We start from the raw sequence: 18,216 nt of genomic DNA on the forward strand, positions 1-18,216 counted from the left end.
AAATATTTGTGGACTGAAGGAGGTAAACTCTGCAAGACTCATAGAAAGGTATTTCTTCCTCTGTCTGTCCTTGCTAAGAGCATGTTGGCAGAAACTCAAAGAGACGCCGGGGCCCATGCAGCCGGGGGCTGGGCCTAGGAGGCCCTCAGCAAATATTTGCCAAATGAACCCAAGGCTGAGACCAGACGTAGTTAGTGCCTGACGAACTGACATTCACAGGCCTGGAACAGGCTAAACCCAGGAGAGAATCAAGGCAAGGAGGGCAGGGGCTTCCATCCCTAGAGGGGCCCCTCCCCACACCAACGCCTGAAGACCCCAGGCCTGGGGGAGTTAGGGGTAAGAGGCGAGGCAGGGAGTGGGACTGCGCCATTATGTTTATTAGAAGGTTGGATTTCGGTGTGTGCTCTAGACAGATTACAGAATAAATACCTGCGCCTTGAGAACAGGAAGTCCACGATTCATACAAAGTGCTCACTACAGGAAGTCGCTGTGTCAAAATCCAGGCAAGGACCCAACTCCCGGCAGCCCCTCCTCTCCCGCTGACCTCAACAAGGGCTGTGCTATGGTTTTTTTTTTTTATTATTTCTTTTATTTCTCTTTATTATTATTAATATTATTATTATTTGCTTCTGCTGTGGTCACTATCATTGGCAAGGTTCCTTTCCCCTTTCCTGGACATGGGGGTTCCTGTCTTTAAGATTCCATTCTGAGGCTGAAGGTGCCAAAAGCTGCTTGAGAAGTGGCCTTTGAACTCCGTCTGGGAGGATGGTGAGAAGGAAGCAGGAGAAATCATTCTTGGTTTTAAAAAAAATTAAAAAAAAAAAAGCCCCACAATCTACAGGTCATTCCTTATTTAGTCAGTGATCAAACTGCCCAAAAGAAAAAGAAGAGGAGAAGCAGGCCAGTGGGCACTGGTCCCTCCTCCCAGGGCTGGCTGAGGAGGGTTGGAAACTGCCCCTACCCCCAAGGCTTTAGGGGAAGCTGAGGCTCCTTCCAGCCACGGGGGTGGGTAGGGGAAGGAGTGGAAGAAAAAAGGAGAGACAGAGAGAGAGCTCAGCGCCTTGAGGTAGACGCTTTCCCAACTCCAGAGCCACCTGCAGCCCCGGCCCAGGCCAGCTCCCACTGTCACCTCAGAGTCCAGGAGATTCGTAATAAAAAAAAAATCAAAACAAGCCCCAAACAAAACAAAATCCAAAAGGAAAAGACTTGGGGAAATGAAGGAGGAAGGGAGGGAGGACAGGAAGGTAGAAGGGCAGGTCTCTGGATGCGTCATTCCCGAGCCACTGGGGGCTGAGGGGGGAGACTCCCCAGCGCCCCACCGCCCGCGTAGCGTTAGCTCGTCACGTAGTGTTTGGTGGACGGCTGCCCGTACACCCTGTAGAAATCCTGGTGGCCAGGCTGCTGGGAGGCGTCGAGCCAGTCTCTGACCGCCAGGCTGGGAAGGGACTGGGGGACGGAAGGTGTGGGCGGGAGCGCGTGTGAGTACTCCTGTGAGGGCACTGTCCAGGGGAAGTGGCCGGAGCGGGGGTAGGGCTGGTGGCCGCCATGGTTGGCCACGGAAGAACAGTAACAGTTGTCCACAGAACAGACGAGAATCTTGCGGCCCCCATACTGGGGGAGCATGGGCTGCTGGGCGGCGGAGCCATTGGGATACTGCGATGGGGGGAACACAGGACTTGAGTGCACTGGTTGGGCGCCGCCCGGCAGGGCCACCAAGTGCTGCGTGGAGCTGCAGGGGCCCAGGGGCTGCCCTGACTGGCCCTCGCCGCTGGCTGTGCTCGCTGCCCCATACTGGCTGCCCACGGGGCCCGACGACGTCTCTAGGAAACTGGCCTCAGGGAAGGCCGTCGAGTGCTTGCGCTTTTCCGCCCCAGAGCTGCTCACACCACAAGGGTACAGGGGGACGCTCTGCAGGAAGGGCACCGGTGTGCTGAAGGGGCCTGTGGAGAGTTTGGGCAAAAGTCGCTAAAGCCCCCGTCCCAGGCAACCCAGGCCTCCTCTCCCCCGGGGACATTTTCCATCTGTAGGACCAAGAACAATACATCATGCACCATCTTGATGCTCACTACTCCATTAGCAAGCAGATACTATTATCATTCCCATTTTACAGCTGAAGAAGCTGAGGCTCAGGGAGGTACTACGGCTTGCCCAAGGTCCCACAGCTAGAAGTAGCAAAGCAGGGATATGAGGAAAGGTCTATCTGACTAGGCCAGGCTGCCTCTCAGAAGGAAGGTTCTGGCATTTACCCCTGCCCAAAGGGTTCTCTCCCTTTGATTGAGGATCCCACCCTCACCTTCTAGCATCTTCCGTAGCTGCTTCTCCTTCTTGGCCACCTCGTTCAGGAAGAGCTTGGAGTTCAAGTGGCCGATCTTAGGGGGAGAAAGGCTGCTGCCTGTGCAGGTCTGGGTCCTGGGGGCAGTGGACGGGGCATCTGCTGTGAGGAGGTATCACCAGTGAGCCCGCCCTACCTCCCCCCAGTGGGCCTGGCCCTTGCTGCCCTCCCCCACATGTGTTCCCCTGAGGGCTGGTGGCCATCTGCTCACCTGTCCATTAGGATTTTCACAGACTTGGTGTTCTAGAGGGAGAGAAAAGGGTTAGTCAGTGGGAAGGGCAGCATGAGAGAGGGGAAGACGGAAGCTGCCCCATCCTCTCTCTCCCCAGGCAGGGCTGACCTTCTGATTCTGGCCAGAGCGTGGCAGGGGCAGGGGGTGGGGTGCCTCCACTTTCAGAAGACTGAGCACTTGCTATGTGACAGACAACACTGTAAGTGCTTTCTATACATCTATCATCTTATCTAAACAACTACCCTAGGAGGAAGGTTCTGCAGGCACTCAATCTTTTACCCAAAATCTTTGGGGCAAGATGTGTTTTGGAATTTGGAATTTTTTGGACTTTAGAAGGGAAATATGATGCCCGTATCATAATATGTGATTACAGTGTAGGACACTGTAATCTAACACATCAATGTTTCTGCAGCGATTTTTTTTTTTTTTTTGGCCACGCCTCGTGGCATGTGGCATCTTAGTTCCCTGACCAGGGATCGAATCCCTCCCCTGCACTGGAAGCGTGGAGTCTTAACCACTAGACTGCCGGGGAAGTCCCAGCAATATGTTTCAATATTTGTACCAAGTAAGATCAATAAAGGCCATAAATTGCCAGCATCAGTTCAGGTAAATTTTTGCTGTTAAATGAGCTGCCAGAACTTTTTTCTTTCAGTTTTCAGAGATTTTTAAAAATTTGGCATTGTGGATAACAGATAATAGACCTGTATTATCAACCCCATTTTATAAGTGAGGGAGCTGAGGCCTAGGGAACACATATGACTTGCCCAAGGTCACAAAGCTAGAAGGAACAGGGTGGGAGGGTTTTGAATCCATGCAGGCTGGCTCCAAAGCCCTGTGAGCATACAGGTGGGGGGAACCAGTTGGGGAGCAAAGCATCTCAGACTCCAATTTAGAAATGCCCCTTGGGGCTTCCCTGGTGGCGCAGTGGTTAAGAATCTGCCTGCCAATGCAGGGGACAGAGGTTCGAGCCCTGGTCCGGGAAGATCCCACATGCCGCAGAGCAACTAAGCCCGTGCGCCACAACTACTGAGCCTGTGCTCTAGAGCCCGCGAGCCACAACTACTGAGCCTGCGCACCAAAACTACGGAAGCCCGCGCACCTAGAGCTCATGCTCCACAACAAGAGAAGCCACCACAATGAGAAGCCCGCGCACCTCAACGAAGAGCAGCCCCCCCTCGCCGCAACTAGAGAAAGCCCGCGCACAGCAACGAAGACCCAATACGGGAAAAAAAAAAGAAAAAACCTTGAAAATGCCCCTTGGGTCCCACCAGCCGGTCCCAGGCCCAGCCCACCTTCATGAAGCTGACGTCCTCCGTCTTGTCGAAGAGCAGCTGCAGGGAGCCCAGCAGCTTCTTGGCCTCCTGCATGCGCTCCCCGAGATGCAGCGCCTGCGCTGCGTTCTCGCTGCAGAACTTGGCCTGGGCCTTGTCCAGGACCTCCACCGTCTGCCGCAGGTCCTCATCCAGCAGCTGGTGCAGCTTCTCGTACTGCAGCCGCACTTCCTCCTTCAGCTGGCTCACCTTCTCCTGCGGGCACCGGGGCAAGAGTGGGTGGGCAGGTAAGTACTGGGGACTTCTGGCTGCTGCTCCTGCCTGTCTCACATCCTGGATGGGGGAGTCTGGGACCCCAAAGCCCCAGGCTGCCCAGGGCTCCCAAAAGCAAAGTCTGACCTGCCAATCCCCCACTGGTAGCACAGGGCTCTGGACAGGTACCCTGGCACCAGCGGGGGGTTCATCCACTGACGGTTCATTGAATGACTGATCAAGGGATTCTGGCATAGAGCCGACCACGCAACAGATCCTAGCCCAAGGCCCAGCCCCCAAGCCGCACCCCACCTCATACCATGGGCTTGGGCTTAGCTACCTCCACCAGGCGCTTGTCTGACTCGAGTTTGTACAGTTGGTCCTCAATGTCCTGCTCTCGCTCCTCCAGCCGGTCCTGCTGCTTCATCAGCATCTTCTGCAGAGACAGTTGGGGTAGGGGCATCAGAGGAATGGGGGAACACCATCCTTCCCTCTACAGAACAGACTCAACCTATGGAGCCTTTTTCCCAGGTGACCTAAAATTTCTGCCCCCAACCCCGTCTGGCTCCCATGCAATCCCAGGGGCCTGGTGACAACTGTCTGGCCAGCCTGTCCTCAGGAAGAGAAAGCCTGGAATGGCTTCCCACACATATCTAAACCATAAACTTTCTGAGGGCAGGGTCAGGCCTGCCTCTGTTGTAAGCACTTTTCCTGTATAGACTTATCTAATCATTCCAGTAATGCTATGAGATACGTACTATTATCATCCTCATTTCAGAGAAGAGGAAACCAGAAAGGTTAAGTAATTCGTCCAAAGTCACACAGCTAGTGTCAGAGCTGGAATACAAACCTAAATGACCAGGTAGTAGGGTCTGTTCTTATCCAAGTCATGCTGCCTCTCTCTGGGGAGCACCATCTTAGAAATGATGCAGAGGGTCACACAACCTTCCCGGGTCTCACAGGCCCTCTGGCCCGGTCCAGAGATCTCACCTGATGCTTGCCTTACACTTGGGGGGCATCAAGCCAGACAGCTGCCCCCTTGCTTGCTCCTGATGCTGAAAGCTAGGCCTCTGAAGTCCTTGCTAACTCCCTCAGCCCCTCAGTTGGACCTGGGTGGAAAGGAAACTCTGGCTCTCCTAAGACCCAAGGTCAGTCTGCTGGAAGGTTCTGGACCATGCTGCTCTTCTCAGCCCTTAATCTTCTGTCTCTACAACCCCTCTCTTCCCAGACCTGCCTATCCCCACTGTTCCAGCCACCCTGTCATCCTCCCTTGCCAGACAGTCACACCTCTTCAAACAGGGTCTCTCTCCTGCCCAAGAGCCCTCGATGACCCCTCCTTCCAAACTCTGTAGACTCTCTTACTTACAACCTGACTCTCCCAGCCAGGTGGGCTGGTATCCTGTCCCTGACACTGCAAATTTGAACTCCCTGTACCCAGCTGATGTTTTTCTGCAGCCCACAGTGCCTTCTCCCCATCCCCTGTCTATCCTTCAAAGCCCAGCTTAAGGCCCTGCTCCTCTAGGAAACTTTCCATGGCCCCTGCTCGGAGTCTGTGCAGGACCCTCCCTGTCCTGGCCATACGGGGGACTGTCACATTCTGCTCTCCCTCTGTAGCTGTGCTGTCCAATACAGTAGCCACTAGTCACATGTGGCTATTTCATTTTAAGTTAGTTAAAAAAACCTAAATTGGGGCTTCCCTGGTGGCGCAGTGGTTGAGAATCTGCCTGCTAATGCAGGGGACACGGGTTCGAGCCCTGGTCTGGGAAGATCCCACATGCCACGGAGCAGCTGGGCCCGTGAGCCACAATTGCTGAGCCTGCGCGTCTGGAGCCTGTGCCCCGCAACGGGAGGGGCCGCGATAGAGAAAGGCCCGCGCACCGCGATGAAGAGCGGTCCCCGCACCGCGATGAAGAGTGGCCCCCGCTTGCTGCAACTGGAGAAAGCCCTCGCACGAACCGAAGACCCAACACAGCCAAAAATAAATAAATAAATAAATAAATAAAATCAAGTAAAACTTAAAAAAAAAAAAAAAAACCTAAATTGAACATCAGTTCTTTTGTTGTACCAGTCTCATTTCAAGTGCTCAATAGCTACATGTAGCTAGTGGCTAATGTACTGGACACCACAGACACAAAATGTGACCATCTCACAGAAAGAGCTATAGGACAACACTATTCTATAATCTGACCAACTGCAGTCTAATCTCCAAACAAAACTCAAGGCCTCTTGAAAACAGGGCTTTGCTGCTGTATTTTTCCACTTCCCTTCCTAGCCGGGACCCACAAAGGCCCCAGCACCCTACAGATGCATAACGTGTTTCCTGAATAAACCCATGGGTTTTGCACACAAAACAAGGTTTGCAAAGCAGATTGCACAGAACCTAGCTCACAGTAAGTGTCCACTCAACAAGAAGTGGTTCTTTTTCTTCCTCTGTGTGGACCTCAAAGTGACCCTCAAGTTTGACCCATGACCCCCACTCCTGTCCACACTCAGCTGGCTTCCAAAAGACAAGCTGCCACCAATCCCTTCCTTATTCCCCCAAACCCTTTTACATATGGGGAAACCAAGGCCAGCCAAGAGAGTTCAGTGACCCTGTTTTGTGTTGGTGGCTACCCTCGAACCAGGGCCCTGGGGACAGGAGGAGGTAGGGGGTGAGGCTCTCGGATTCTGAGCTGGGAAAGACTGGGGCACCCCCTGGGCACACAACCCCCCAACAATTTGACCTTTCAGTGACCCAGGACAGTACCTTAAGAGACAGCCCTAGGAGATGTTGCCCTGCCTCCACCCCAGCCCAACATGCACATGGATCTGCTGCCAGCCTGAGAGTCAGAGCCTGTAGAGAAACACAGCTGGCTGGGAGCAGGAGCAGAGGTAGTCACACATCCTCCCTTCCTGTGAAACTGCCCCCAGTCACGTGAAAAGGGCAGGCGGCACCCCACAGTATGGCCCACCTACATGCATACAACTGCACGCACACACACAAGCACACGCCACCACCTGGGCCCTGAGACCACCTCAGGCACACTGTCACACACACAGCCCTGCACAGTGAAGGCTGGCCCTCCTGAAGGCCCCCGACGATTGAGGGAGGGCTGCCTGAAGGCAAGGTGGCCAGGGTACCACCAAAGGATATGAGACCTTTTTACCTCCCCTGTTGCAACTGGCCCTCAATTTTTTGCCTGCTGGCTGCCTCGTCCCCACACTTGGGAAGACAGTCCCTCCAATTTGGATGCATCTCAGGCTCCAGGCCACTCCTGCCTTCCCAGTGCCCAGGATATCTGAGAGCCCAGGCCCCAGCCACACACACACATCTGTGCACCACGGTCTCCCGGCCCAACTACTTCTCATGACCAAACCCACTGGTATCAGAGTAGAGGTGCACCTGGAGTTGAGTCCCAGACGAGGGGCAGCCCCAGATAGGATCTCAGCCCCACTTCCCTCAGAGGCCTGGAATGGGGCTGTTCACTCCCGCCCTCCAGACCCGTGGGAGGCCTCTGTGCCAATCCCCTGAAACCCCTTCAGGGAGTTCATGGCTGACCCCTCAGGGCACAGCCAAGGGAGGCACTTCCTGTCTTGTCCTGGGGAGTGGGGCTCAGCCCCTTCCCTCATCTAGGCTTTTCTCAGATCCTTTCCTGGCAGCACGGCCACCCTGGGACCCTGAGGGGTCTTCCCTTGGCTTCCGGGTCCAGGTCCTGGTTCCTGCCTGCCCAGAGCCCTCTGGGGTGCAGCCCAGTCCAGGTCCAGCAAAGGCAGTGGCCACACTCCCTAGCAGGTGGCTGGGTTTCATTGGCCCTCCCCCAGCTCAGAGGCCACCAGGCTTTTGTCTCCACTACAGGGGGAAGGGAAGGGCCAGGAATAGGAAGGAAACTGGCCAGGGGGTGCCAGCCAGGGAGGGCTGGGAGGGGGGCCCACCATGGCCAGCTCGCCCTTGCAGGAATGGCGCTCCCTCGGGGCTAGGTGCTCTTGATCCTGCCACAGCCAACACCGGGGGGAAGCAGGGGGTGGGGGACACTGCTACCTCAGGCACTGGAAAATCGGGGTGGTGGGGAAGAAAGGAAATATCCACTTGCTGCCCCTTTACTACCCCTCACCTCGATTCCACCAGTGAATGAATCAGGTTGCTGAGAAGCTGGAAGATGGGGAACAGAGGAAGCAAGGACCCCTCCCCACTACCAGCAGCCTCCTTTCCATCCCAACCTCCCGGAACTACCGAGAGCTGAGGCTCCACGGCCCACCTGGGAAAAACCCACAGCTGAGAGATTTCCCAGCTTGATTCAGGGCAAGGCCTCTCAATGTGGGGGAGGGCACCTTACAAACTGCTCCCAGCCCGCAGTGGGTCACCTGGATTGTGGCACACCTCAAGTGTGCAGGAACAGAGTGGAGACTAGAATGGTCTAGACTAGAAGCACCTGAGGGACCAGGCCTCCAGCAGGGGCGGGGGCAATTGGAGGCCCAGCCCCACTCTACACCTGCTGGCCCAGGTGGGACCTGCTCACTCCTGACCCTGTCCTTCCCTAAGGACCTAAGGCCTTCCACAGTCTGCTCCTGGGTCTGTGAGGGCAAAAGATCAAGAAGACTTGGGGGCACTCCATTCCCACCCCTCCAAGACCCTCATATCTGTCGCCTAATGTTCTAGACTCTGCCTTGAGCTGCTCCCTCCAAAGCCCCTCCCAGCCTGGAGAGGGGGCAATCATGAGCCCCTTACATTCCTGCCCTGGGAAAGCCTCACTCACAGCCCTCTGGAGACTGACTCGCCAGGCCCAGCTGGCATTTTTGATGCCAGACTGGACTGGGCAGACGGGTAAGGCCATTGGGACTCTAGGCTGTGTAAAAGTTAATAAATGATAATAATAAAACCCTCAAGTCAACCTTGAAGAGAAGCAAAGTCAGGAGGGAGCAGGGCCCCAGGATCTGGGCCAGAGGCAGGCCTCAGGTTTTTAGATGGGACCAGAGCTGGGGCCAGCAGCCCCTGTGATGGGGTGGAGGCAGGAAGAGGGCGCTGGGCTGCTGGAGTACCTCCGCCTGCTGGGATCCCTGCCCAGATGACTCTCATGCCAGCTCCAGCTCTGGATGAAGCCCTCGCTCAGAGCTACCCCCTCCTAACCTCCTCCCCAGCTGCCAAGCCGCCCCCCACTCTCCCACATAAGCCCTTGTCCTAGGAGTATGTCAGCCTCCCCTCTCTCTGGGCCACAGCACTCCCTCCTGGTCTCAGCCTTAGTTGCCCCTTCCCGTGCCTCAGCCCCTACCTGGGGCTACCATGTGGACTCCCAGGCTGCGGGCAATCACAGACCCAGAGAGAAGAGGCTACAGAGCAGGAGCCAGGGGCAAGGAGAAAGGCAGCACCTCGGAGGCAAGCCCCGGCAGACCCCAGAGAGGGTTTCCCAGCTGCACAGTGGAATTAGCTTTTGCCATGCAGAGAGCACTGCTCTGGGGCAGCAGAACAAAGAGGCGAGAGAGAAAGCCCCCCTTTGTCTGTGTTTGAATGCCAGGCCAGCCGGGAAGGAAGGCTTTCCCAGAGCCAGGGATGAGGCCAGCCAAGCCTGCCTGCTAGGTCCAGGGCTGGGGCCCAAGCCGGGCTCCCCTTCTTCCTATGACCACCCCGAATGCCCCCAACACAGCGTCGCAGGATCCATCCAGGCTTCCACCTCCAAAGCCCACCACAGGCAACAAGCTCACCGAAGGTGAGTCCCCTCCCTCCCCTCCCCAACACCTCCACCAGGTGAGAAAGTCACACAAGACTCACACCCACCAACCAACCACCATCAGGCAGGCAGTCACACACTAGCGCTGTCAACAACAGGTATGTGTGCACACTCAACTTCAACTCACAGGTGAACGGCAAGCAGGGCACCCTCCTCTCGCTCACACACACACACACACACACGTGCACATCTTCCCGACCCCATAGCCACACACAAGACAACTCCGTAATTAAGTCAGTCACTCACACTGCACCTTCTCAGAGATAAACACGTTGAGATACAAAAAAGTAGTCCCATGTTAGATGCACAACCAGACGCACTGGTTACACATGCACACACACACACCTGCAGACAGACCTGGATGCACAGGCACCCAGAGCTGCAGCAGGCAGAGTCATCAGCAGGGCGTGCATGACAGGCGTCTGGTCTGGCTGTGTCAGCAGGATCCTGGGGTGGAGGTGGGGGGCTGGGCCTCCGCCTCAGGCTCCTCTGCCTGGGGCCAGGGAGGAAGGCTGAGCCAGGCCCCATCTTCCCGATCCTTCAAGATGGTCAAGGAAGGAGCAGCCACTTGACCCTCCCACCTCCCACCCACACCCACACCCAGAGCCTCCCCACGTCACCTCCCACCCCACCTCGGACCTCAGGATTACGGTCGGGGGCAGCGGAGAGCGGTGGGGTCTGTACTGCCTGAGTCAGGCTGCAGCCACAGCCCGGCTACAGCTGGGCCAGGGCAGCCCTCACTCCCAGAGCCCACCTGGAGACAGACACATGGGGTGGAGACCTAGGATCCCCTCCAGGGTCCCAGGGCAGCCCCTCCGGCCATGGACAATGTGAGCAGGATGACCTCACCCCCAGCAGCTGCAAACCCCAAACTGGCCCAAGAAGTGGGATCCTGTCCCCAGAGAACATCTCTTCTCAACTCTAAACCTTCGAGAATGCAAGGAACAGGGTCCTGGGAACATTTCCAACCTCAGTCTGGGGTACTAGGAATGACACAGAGGCACAACTATGACCTGAACACACACACACACCCTGCATAGCCCTTCACAGATATAACTAGGCGTTATCTTGGATCTTCTTTCTATGTTGAAGGACGTCATGAGACAGAGGTGCTCCCAGCTCATACCAGTCCAGAGTTCCTCACATGAACCCCTAAACCCAGGGGCTGGAAGAGGGTTTGACCACCTAGGGCTGCCACGCCTGAGCACACCTGAATATCCCAGTCTTGGGCCCTTAGCATCCCATAGCCCCAAGGCAGAACACATTTGGGGTCTAGGCATGTCTTAGAGTGGTCTCTGCGGTCTACCCAATGGGCATCCAGGCCTCATGGCAACGTGGCTTACACACTGGCTTCCCAAGGGCAGAGTGGGGCAAGGACTTCAAAGGCCTGACTTTGAGAACCCCTGCTAGTCCCCTGCTGGGCGGAAGCCCTGCTTGCATTCCTGCTGGGCCCCAGCTCTAGGCTGCTGCACAGGTGGGTGCTTTGAGTATGCGTGTGGAGGACCACCAGGGGGAGATTGATCAGCATTTCCTATTCCTAGCCAGTAGGGCATTTCAGCAGCCCCTGCCCCTCCCCTGGGACAACGGAAGAGGAAGCACAAGAAGCAGAACTGTATCTTAAGGTGTGTGCCAGGTTTCCATGCTTCTGCTCCTGCATCTGGGATAATTCTGTTGCCTTCATCCATGGTACCAGCAGAGGCCCTTTAAGACAGACTCCCTCCCACAAGGGAAAAGAGGCCCAGGAAAACGCCCCTCCCCATGGCTAGCCTAGAGAGGATGGAGCGCAATGGGTTCTTCCATTCAGGTTCTTTGTGGCTCACCCCCTCCCCTGAGGGTGGGGCCCCTCTTCCTACTCGTTCAATAAGTCCAACTCACACTGAGTGGCACTGGGCCATTGAAGGGTTTCCAACTCCAGTGCCCTGGGACAGCAGAGAGAATCTGGAGGGCCTGGGGTAGGGGAGCCTGGAGAGGGACGAGACTCAGGCTGTGGGGCACAGATGCTGAGCGCACAGAACTGCACATCTGGCTGTGATGCAACCCACTACTTCTGAGCCTGCCCACACCAGGAACAGGAACGAACACAAGAACACACACACACACACACACACACACACACATGCACGCACGCATGCAGACGCACACACATGGAGCTGCTGACAAAGTTCAGGGCCTGCTTCCATCCAGTTCCTTCCATGAGCTGGGGGATCAGAGACCTGCCGGTAGGAACCCCAGGGTATACTTTGCATATGTGTGCCACCCCCATCCCCCAACTATACAGACAGGAGACAGGTGCATTTGAGGGCAAAGCAGACAGTCTCAAAGACACTCACAAACACAGACACCCTCTTACTACCAAATCAGGTAAAATTGTGTTTTCTCCCCCACCTAAATGAAAGACACCTGAGCACTCCGATACACCTAAGGGCAAAGCCGTGGGTGCAGGCACACATTCACTCATCACCCTGGTTGCTGTCCCCTCTTCTGTGCCTTTCAGCCCCATCTCCACCTTTCCCTTCCTTTCATTTTCCACTGTCAATCCCAGGACAGAGAACTGGACAGCCTTCCTTTCTCCTGCCTCTGCACTTTTCCCAGCCTCCTCCCCAGCCCTTCCATCTTTATTAATAGAAGCAGCTTCCCAATACTAGGGAAAGTCTGGGCTCTGCCTGCCCTGGGTGGGGGGCGGAGTACACTAGGGGCTCATTTGCTCCCCATGGCCTCTGCCTTTTCCAACCCTGGGCCGGGGGGAGGCTCTTCTCTCCATCCCCCACCCACACTTCCTTTAAGAAACCAGAGGCTCTGTCCTGGCACAAAACCCCAGAGCTAGCCCATCCGATTAGAAACTAATTATACAGCAAATTTTATTTGTTATCCCTGCCCTCAGCCTGTGGCAGCCCTCCTGCCTTTTGTTAGTGGTATGTGCATGCTTTTTAATTGCTAAACAGTGACTCATTCTGACTGGTCCCCCCCACAGGAAACAGCCCCCATCTACAACCGTCCCCTGCGCAGAGCTTCCTCATAACCAAGCTCCCCACTGGCCTCGACTAGCCTCCAGGGGCCCCCACCCATAAACACTCCCAGTCCTACCAAAGCCCAACCTCACCCCCATGATATCACACCCAGGCCCCAAGCTGGGGCTTCTGAGATGGCTCAGACAGTCTCAGGCCAACCCCTTCTTTCTGGTATGACTCAACCCTGAAAGCCAGGGGACCTGGGAGGAACCCAGGAGGAGCCCCCCTCCACTGAAGGGGACGGAAGTATTGCTTCAGTCCAGCTCCAAAGCCAGGCCAGCCCCAGAGGCCTGAGGGGGAAGGCGGTTTTGACATTGGCCGCTGCTACAGGGTGTATACAATGGGAGGGGATGCGGTTCCGTAATCACCCAGCCGGCAGCCCAGGGGAGCCAGCTGCCTGAAACCAGATTGCAAGGCGGCTCAACCTTAAACCCACAGGATTCTTTTTCCATCTTCCACTTCCCCTCCCTAAATGTGGGAGGGCTGTGATAGAGGGCTGGGCTGGGAGAAAAGCGCTCAGGGTGATGAAGACATACTTTAAGGTGTGTTCATGCAGACGGGTGCAATACGCACAGGCACACAGTGGGCAGCGATTCTCACGCATGGAGAGCGGGCTATGGGGAATAATCCGAATAGCTGAGATGCTGTCCGGTGATGCTGTTGGCTGTCCAGGCCTTGGCCAGATAGATACCAGGAGTTCTGCTCTCCCTCCGGAAGCTCCCCCTCCAGCCCCCGCCCCCCCCCAATGTGTTTCCAGTAGGGCTTGAAACTAACATGGCTGCTTTTGTTTACTTCCTCATTGGTATGCCAGCATCATGGATCATGTCAGCCACAGCAGCGGCACCAGGACACTCATTACATAAACAGCAGCTGGAGAAGCAGGACCTGGGTCACTCCCTTTAGTGACTTCCCGTAGGGCCTACGGAAACAACGCCGGGGGAGGGAGCTGCACGCAAAACAGAAAAGCAACAGCCAAACTCTACCCCTGAGAGCCCCACACCTCAATTCTATAAATGCCTCACAAGATGCCCCCTATGAGCACAGGTGCAGGAATTTATCAAGTACCGATCGGGGACCCTACTTCCCAGGACCTTGCCTCCAAACTTAGAGTGGGAGTTTGGAAGGGAACCTCTGGCCTGATGTCACAAGAGTCAGCCTGTCCGGATGGGTGGTCCCCAGGCGGTAGGGAGTGTGTGTGTGTGTGTGTGTTTGTGTGTAGGGTACTTGCCCGGATCTCATTCCTCCGGATCTCCACGTCGCACACCGAGTGTCCCTGATGCGCACCGCTGTAGTAGCAGCAGTACTGGCACACGGCCACCTGCTCGGCCTCGCAGTGGTAAAGGCGGTAGGCGTTGTGTTGCGGGCAGCTCCAGGCCCGCACGTCGTCCGCCTCCACCAGGAGGTGCCCGCGGGCGGTGGAGGGCTGCTGCAGGTGCGTCTGCACGTGGGACTGGCAGCAGGGAGCCTCGCAGCGCAGGCAGACCTTCTGCGCCGGCAGCGGGGGGCCACGGCGGCAGAACACGCAGTGCAGCGCCGCCGGCGGCTTCTCCACGTGCAGGGCGTTGAACTTCTCCACGATGTTGGTGAGCTTCAGGTTCTTCTCCAGGCCCGGCTTCTGGTTGTAGGCCTGGTTGCACTCTGGGCAGCGCACCAGGCCGCTGTCCTTGGCCCACGCCTCGCCAATGCAGCCCCGACAGAAGTTGTGTTTGCACGGCAATTGCACCGGCTCCACGAAGACATGGAGGCAGATGGGGCAGATGAGCTCCTCCTCGAAGCAGTTCTTCCAATTCTCCGCCATAGCGGCTGCGGGCAGAGGGCCCGGGCAGGTCTCCCCAACTCCCCAACCCTGGGGGTCCGTCCGGTGCCACTACAGGCCCACCAAAGCCCCGAGCTCCGGGCCCCGGCGGCCCCGAGAGTCGCTCAGTCACCAGCGCCTTCCGCGCACCCGCCCCCCAGAGGAGGGAGCCTCGGTCCTCACGCAGCGCGCGCAGCCGGCTGCGTCTCCTCCTCCTCCTCCCGAGCGCCTAGCGGGAGACGGCGGACTGCGCCAGGGCCGCGGCCGGGGCACCAGCCCTGGAGGGGAGTGCCGGGGTCCAAATTCCATATAAGAGGCCGCCTCCCGGTCGGCGCGGCTAGGGCAGCGGCGGCCCACGGCCTGCACTCGGCCCCGAGGCTGACATTGGGGCGCGCCCCAAGGCGGACAGAGCCCGGGAGCCGCACACTTCTTCCAGCGACGGCAGCGGCAATGGTGGCTCTCTCCTGGCTCGCCGGCGCTGCGCCTCCCTCGCCTCGTCCAGGGTCTGAGAGGCCGGAGAAGCGAGTGCGGCCGCGCCAAGGACTGCTAGATCCGGACGAGGCGGGCGAGGCAAGCCGGTCCCCGGGCCGCGGCGCGGGCGCCCCCCGGCTGGCCAGCCGTCTGCGGGTGCGGGCTGCGGGGCGCAGGCGGGCCGACTCCGGGGCACTGCGTGAGCGCAGGGGCAGTCATTCAGATGAAATTCCAGTCCCCGGCCAGAGACACCAGCCCGCCTCTGCCTTCCTCCTCCCTTCACAAATAGAAACGGAAGGGGGAGGGAGAGAAGTGGAAAAAAAAAAGCCAACCAGAAAGGGAGGGAGAAGAAGCCCCGTCGGTGCTCCGGCCTGACCCCCTCGTCGCTACTTCTGCGCTCCCCCGAGGCCCGGCGCCGGGCGCCCCCGCCGCGAGAGACCTCGCTCTCAGTCTCCGCGCTGGGCGGGCGCCCCGGCTCTGCCGAGGAAAACAAGGATTGATCAAACTAGAAAGGAATTTTTCTCAACTGCTAATGAACAGGAGGCTCGGCTCCCGGCCCTCCCCTCCCCCCCGGCCCTCCCCCTTCGCCACCCCGGCCCCCCTCCCCCCCCACTTTCTTTTCTTCTCGGCCTCTCCTCCGGCCTTCGGGGCTGCGGTCGGAGCCAGCCCGCGGCGGCGGGGCCTGGCCAAGCCAGCCGAGCCGGACTGCCTCCCTCAGCGCCCAGCCATCTTGGGCTCCCGGCGGCCGCCGCGGTGGCGGCCGGGGGTTCGAGCGCGCTCGCTGGAGGGTCCTGCAGCGTTCTTTCTCTCTCTCTGTTTTGTTTTGTTGTTTTTTTTTTTTTTTTTGTGGTGGGATTTTTTTTTTTAAGGAGAGGGCTGGCAGCCTCCCTCAAATTAGGAGAGAGAGAAGGGAGAAAATGCCAAGTCCCGATTTCTCTCCACCTCTGCTCCACCCACCCTGGTTCTTTCCAAAATATAAAAAAAGATTAGAATTGGAAGAAGTCGGCAGAAAGGCGAGCCCCCGCGGCCCCCGGCTGCTGCCCAGGCGACGCGTCCGGGGCGGGCCCGCGCCAGTTGCTCCGTCGGTAGGTCCGTTTGTCCGCCCGCTGCTTCTCATCTGGGGAGGGCACTCCGGGCAGGGTCTCCGCAGCGGCTGTCGTCTCAGAGCTTTATCCTCAGATCAAAAAAAGGAAGAAAAAACCCCCCAACACTCTCATCACAGCCACCTTCAGCCATCTTGCGCGTATTATTATTTCAGGAATAATCTGTTTAATAAAAATAGCTGCGTCTCTAGCCCCCTCCCCCGCATCCTGGGCTCCCCGCCCCCTTTTAATAATGATCTCGATAATAAAAATGATCTGCGAGCCGGGCAGTCCACGGCTGCCTTTTCCTGCCTCTGCTCGCTCGGGCTTCGGCTCTCCTTCCCCCAGGAAGGGGACGGGTGTGTGGGGGGGTGCTCGCCGCTGGGGCTGGGGGGGGTGCGTCCCTGCTGCCCGCCAGTCGGCCGTCTCAGCCTTAGCAGAAAGGGAAGGACGCCCTCGCAGCTACCGCACCGTTGAGAGGACGGCAAGCGGGGGAGGGGCCCCGACTCGCGGGACCGGCTGGAGGGATGCACAGAGGTCCCCGATCTTCCCGCCACGGCCTGGCCTCGGAGTCTGAGACCGGGGATGGGGAGGATACAATGGGCTGGGAGCAGAGCGCGGCTGGCAGGGTGGAGACGCGGGCGCGCAGCGGGCTGCGGTGAGCCGGAGTCCCGAGCTAGGGCGGAGAGAGGCAAAGGGTGGTGTCCCTACATCAAGGCCGGTCCCGCTACTCTGCAAGGGGAGGGCGGGGAGACTGGGAGGGGGAGGCGAGGAGAAAGCAGCAGCGGAACAGCGTCGCTCGTAATCAGCACCCGCTGGTTCTGCCCACCCGGCACCGGAGAAATAAGCGGACGCGGAAGGGGGAGGAGGGGGCGGGGAGTATTGTCCGGAAGTGCTATTACAGCTGCTGGGGCGCCGGCTCCTCCCCTTTTCCCTATCTGGAGTTGGGGGCTGTTCCGGAGATTGTTCCTGCTATTGGTCTCCAAACTGAGGCTCCGCCTCTTTAAGGCGGGGCAACCCGAGGGCCTCACGTGACTTGCACTAACTTCGGTTACCTTAAACATTGGGGATGGGGGTTGAGTTTCCGCGCTTCTTAAAAGGGAGATGATAACATTAAGGGGTGGGACCACTTCTTTCTGGGCCTGTTCACCCATAGCTCTTTTTACCTGAGAGGGAAAGGAGGGTTTGTCAGTCTGCTATCTGTCAGATGGAACTGAGCAGTGAATTACAAAGGTTCACTGTGCAGCAATTTCCCGATATCCTCAATACTTTTCCCTATATTTCTTTAAAAAAAAAAAAACACGTTATTTATTTATTTTTGGCCAGGCCTCGTGGCTTGCGGGATCCTAGTTCCCTGAGCAGGAATCGAACCCATGCCCCCTGCAGTGGAAGCACGGAGTCTTAACTACTGGACCACTAGGGAATTCCCTTCTCTACATTTCTAACTTAGAACTACCAAGCAAAATATGCATTATTATCTCTCTTCAGTTAATAAGGAAATGGAGGCTTAAAAAACTGGGGTCAACCGGTCAGTTAACAAATACTTAACAAAAGCCTCATGCACCAGGCGTTTTTCTAGGCCCTGGGGATTCCCTGGAGAACAAGTACCAAACTTTTTTTTAAAAAATTAAATATGTAGGATAATTTCTGTGCTAGAGAGTACGGGACTCACACAGTACTCTCAGAAAAAGTGACATTTGAGCTGAGACCTGAATATTCAGGAGGGGTCGGGCAAGTGACAACCTGGGAAAAGAGTGCTTCAGTCAGGAGGAAAAACAAATGCAAAAGCAATGAATCAATCAGGCATGTTTCAGGGCAGAAAGAAGGCCTGCGGTGAGGGAGAAGCCAGGTAGGGACCAGAACACACAGGGTCATGGTAAGGAGTTTGGACCTGAAGCTGGTTGTGAGAAGCTACTAGATTTGGGATATATTTTGGAAGTAGAGCCAATAGTACTAGACAGGATTTAGACGTAGGGTGAAGAGGAATCAACACATAATAGTAATGGGGTAGGAATGGGATCAAGATGTGCTTATCATTGTATATACATAGTATATCCTTCTGAACTTATGA

General features: G+C 56.9%; 1 protein-coding gene across 1 annotated transcript; it reads right to left on the reverse strand.

Annotated features, from left to right (window-relative positions):
* Positions 1–356: 356 nt before the first annotated feature.
* On the reverse strand, positions 357–15,630 carry TRIM8 (tripartite motif containing 8). The gene is made up of 6 exons (XM_007187242.2): positions 14,026–15,630; positions 4,428–4,523; positions 3,857–4,090; positions 2,544–2,575; positions 2,294–2,409; positions 357–1,940 (listed from the first exon to the last, which is right to left on the reverse strand). Exons 1-6 carry the CDS (start codon positions 14,593–14,595, stop codon positions 1,333–1,335), a joined length of 1,656 nt encoding a protein of 551 aa, XP_007187304.1. The 5' UTR covers positions 14,596–15,630; the 3' UTR covers positions 357–1,332.
* Between the last annotated feature and the right edge of the window lie 2,586 nt (positions 15,631–18,216).

Source organism: Balaenoptera acutorostrata, chromosome 16, assembly GCF_949987535.1.
Source record: "Balaenoptera acutorostrata chromosome 16, mBalAcu1.1, whole genome shotgun sequence".
Classification (NCBI taxonomy): Eukaryota; Metazoa; Chordata; class Mammalia; order Artiodactyla; family Balaenopteridae; genus Balaenoptera; species Balaenoptera acutorostrata.

Coding starts and splice junctions, on each gene's coding strand:
- TRIM8 (XM_007187242.2), bottom strand. CDS start 14,595: ATGGCGGAGAATTGGAAGAACTGCTTCGAGGAGGAGCTCATCTGCCCC. Junction 4,524..14,025: donor TCCGGAGGAATGAGATCCGG/GCAAGTACCCTA, acceptor CTGTCTCTGCAG/AAGATGCTGATGAAGCAGCA. Junction 2,576..3,856: donor AGGACGTCAGCTTCATGAAG/GTGGGCTGGGCC, acceptor CTCTCCCTCTAG/AACACCAAGTCTGTGAAAAT.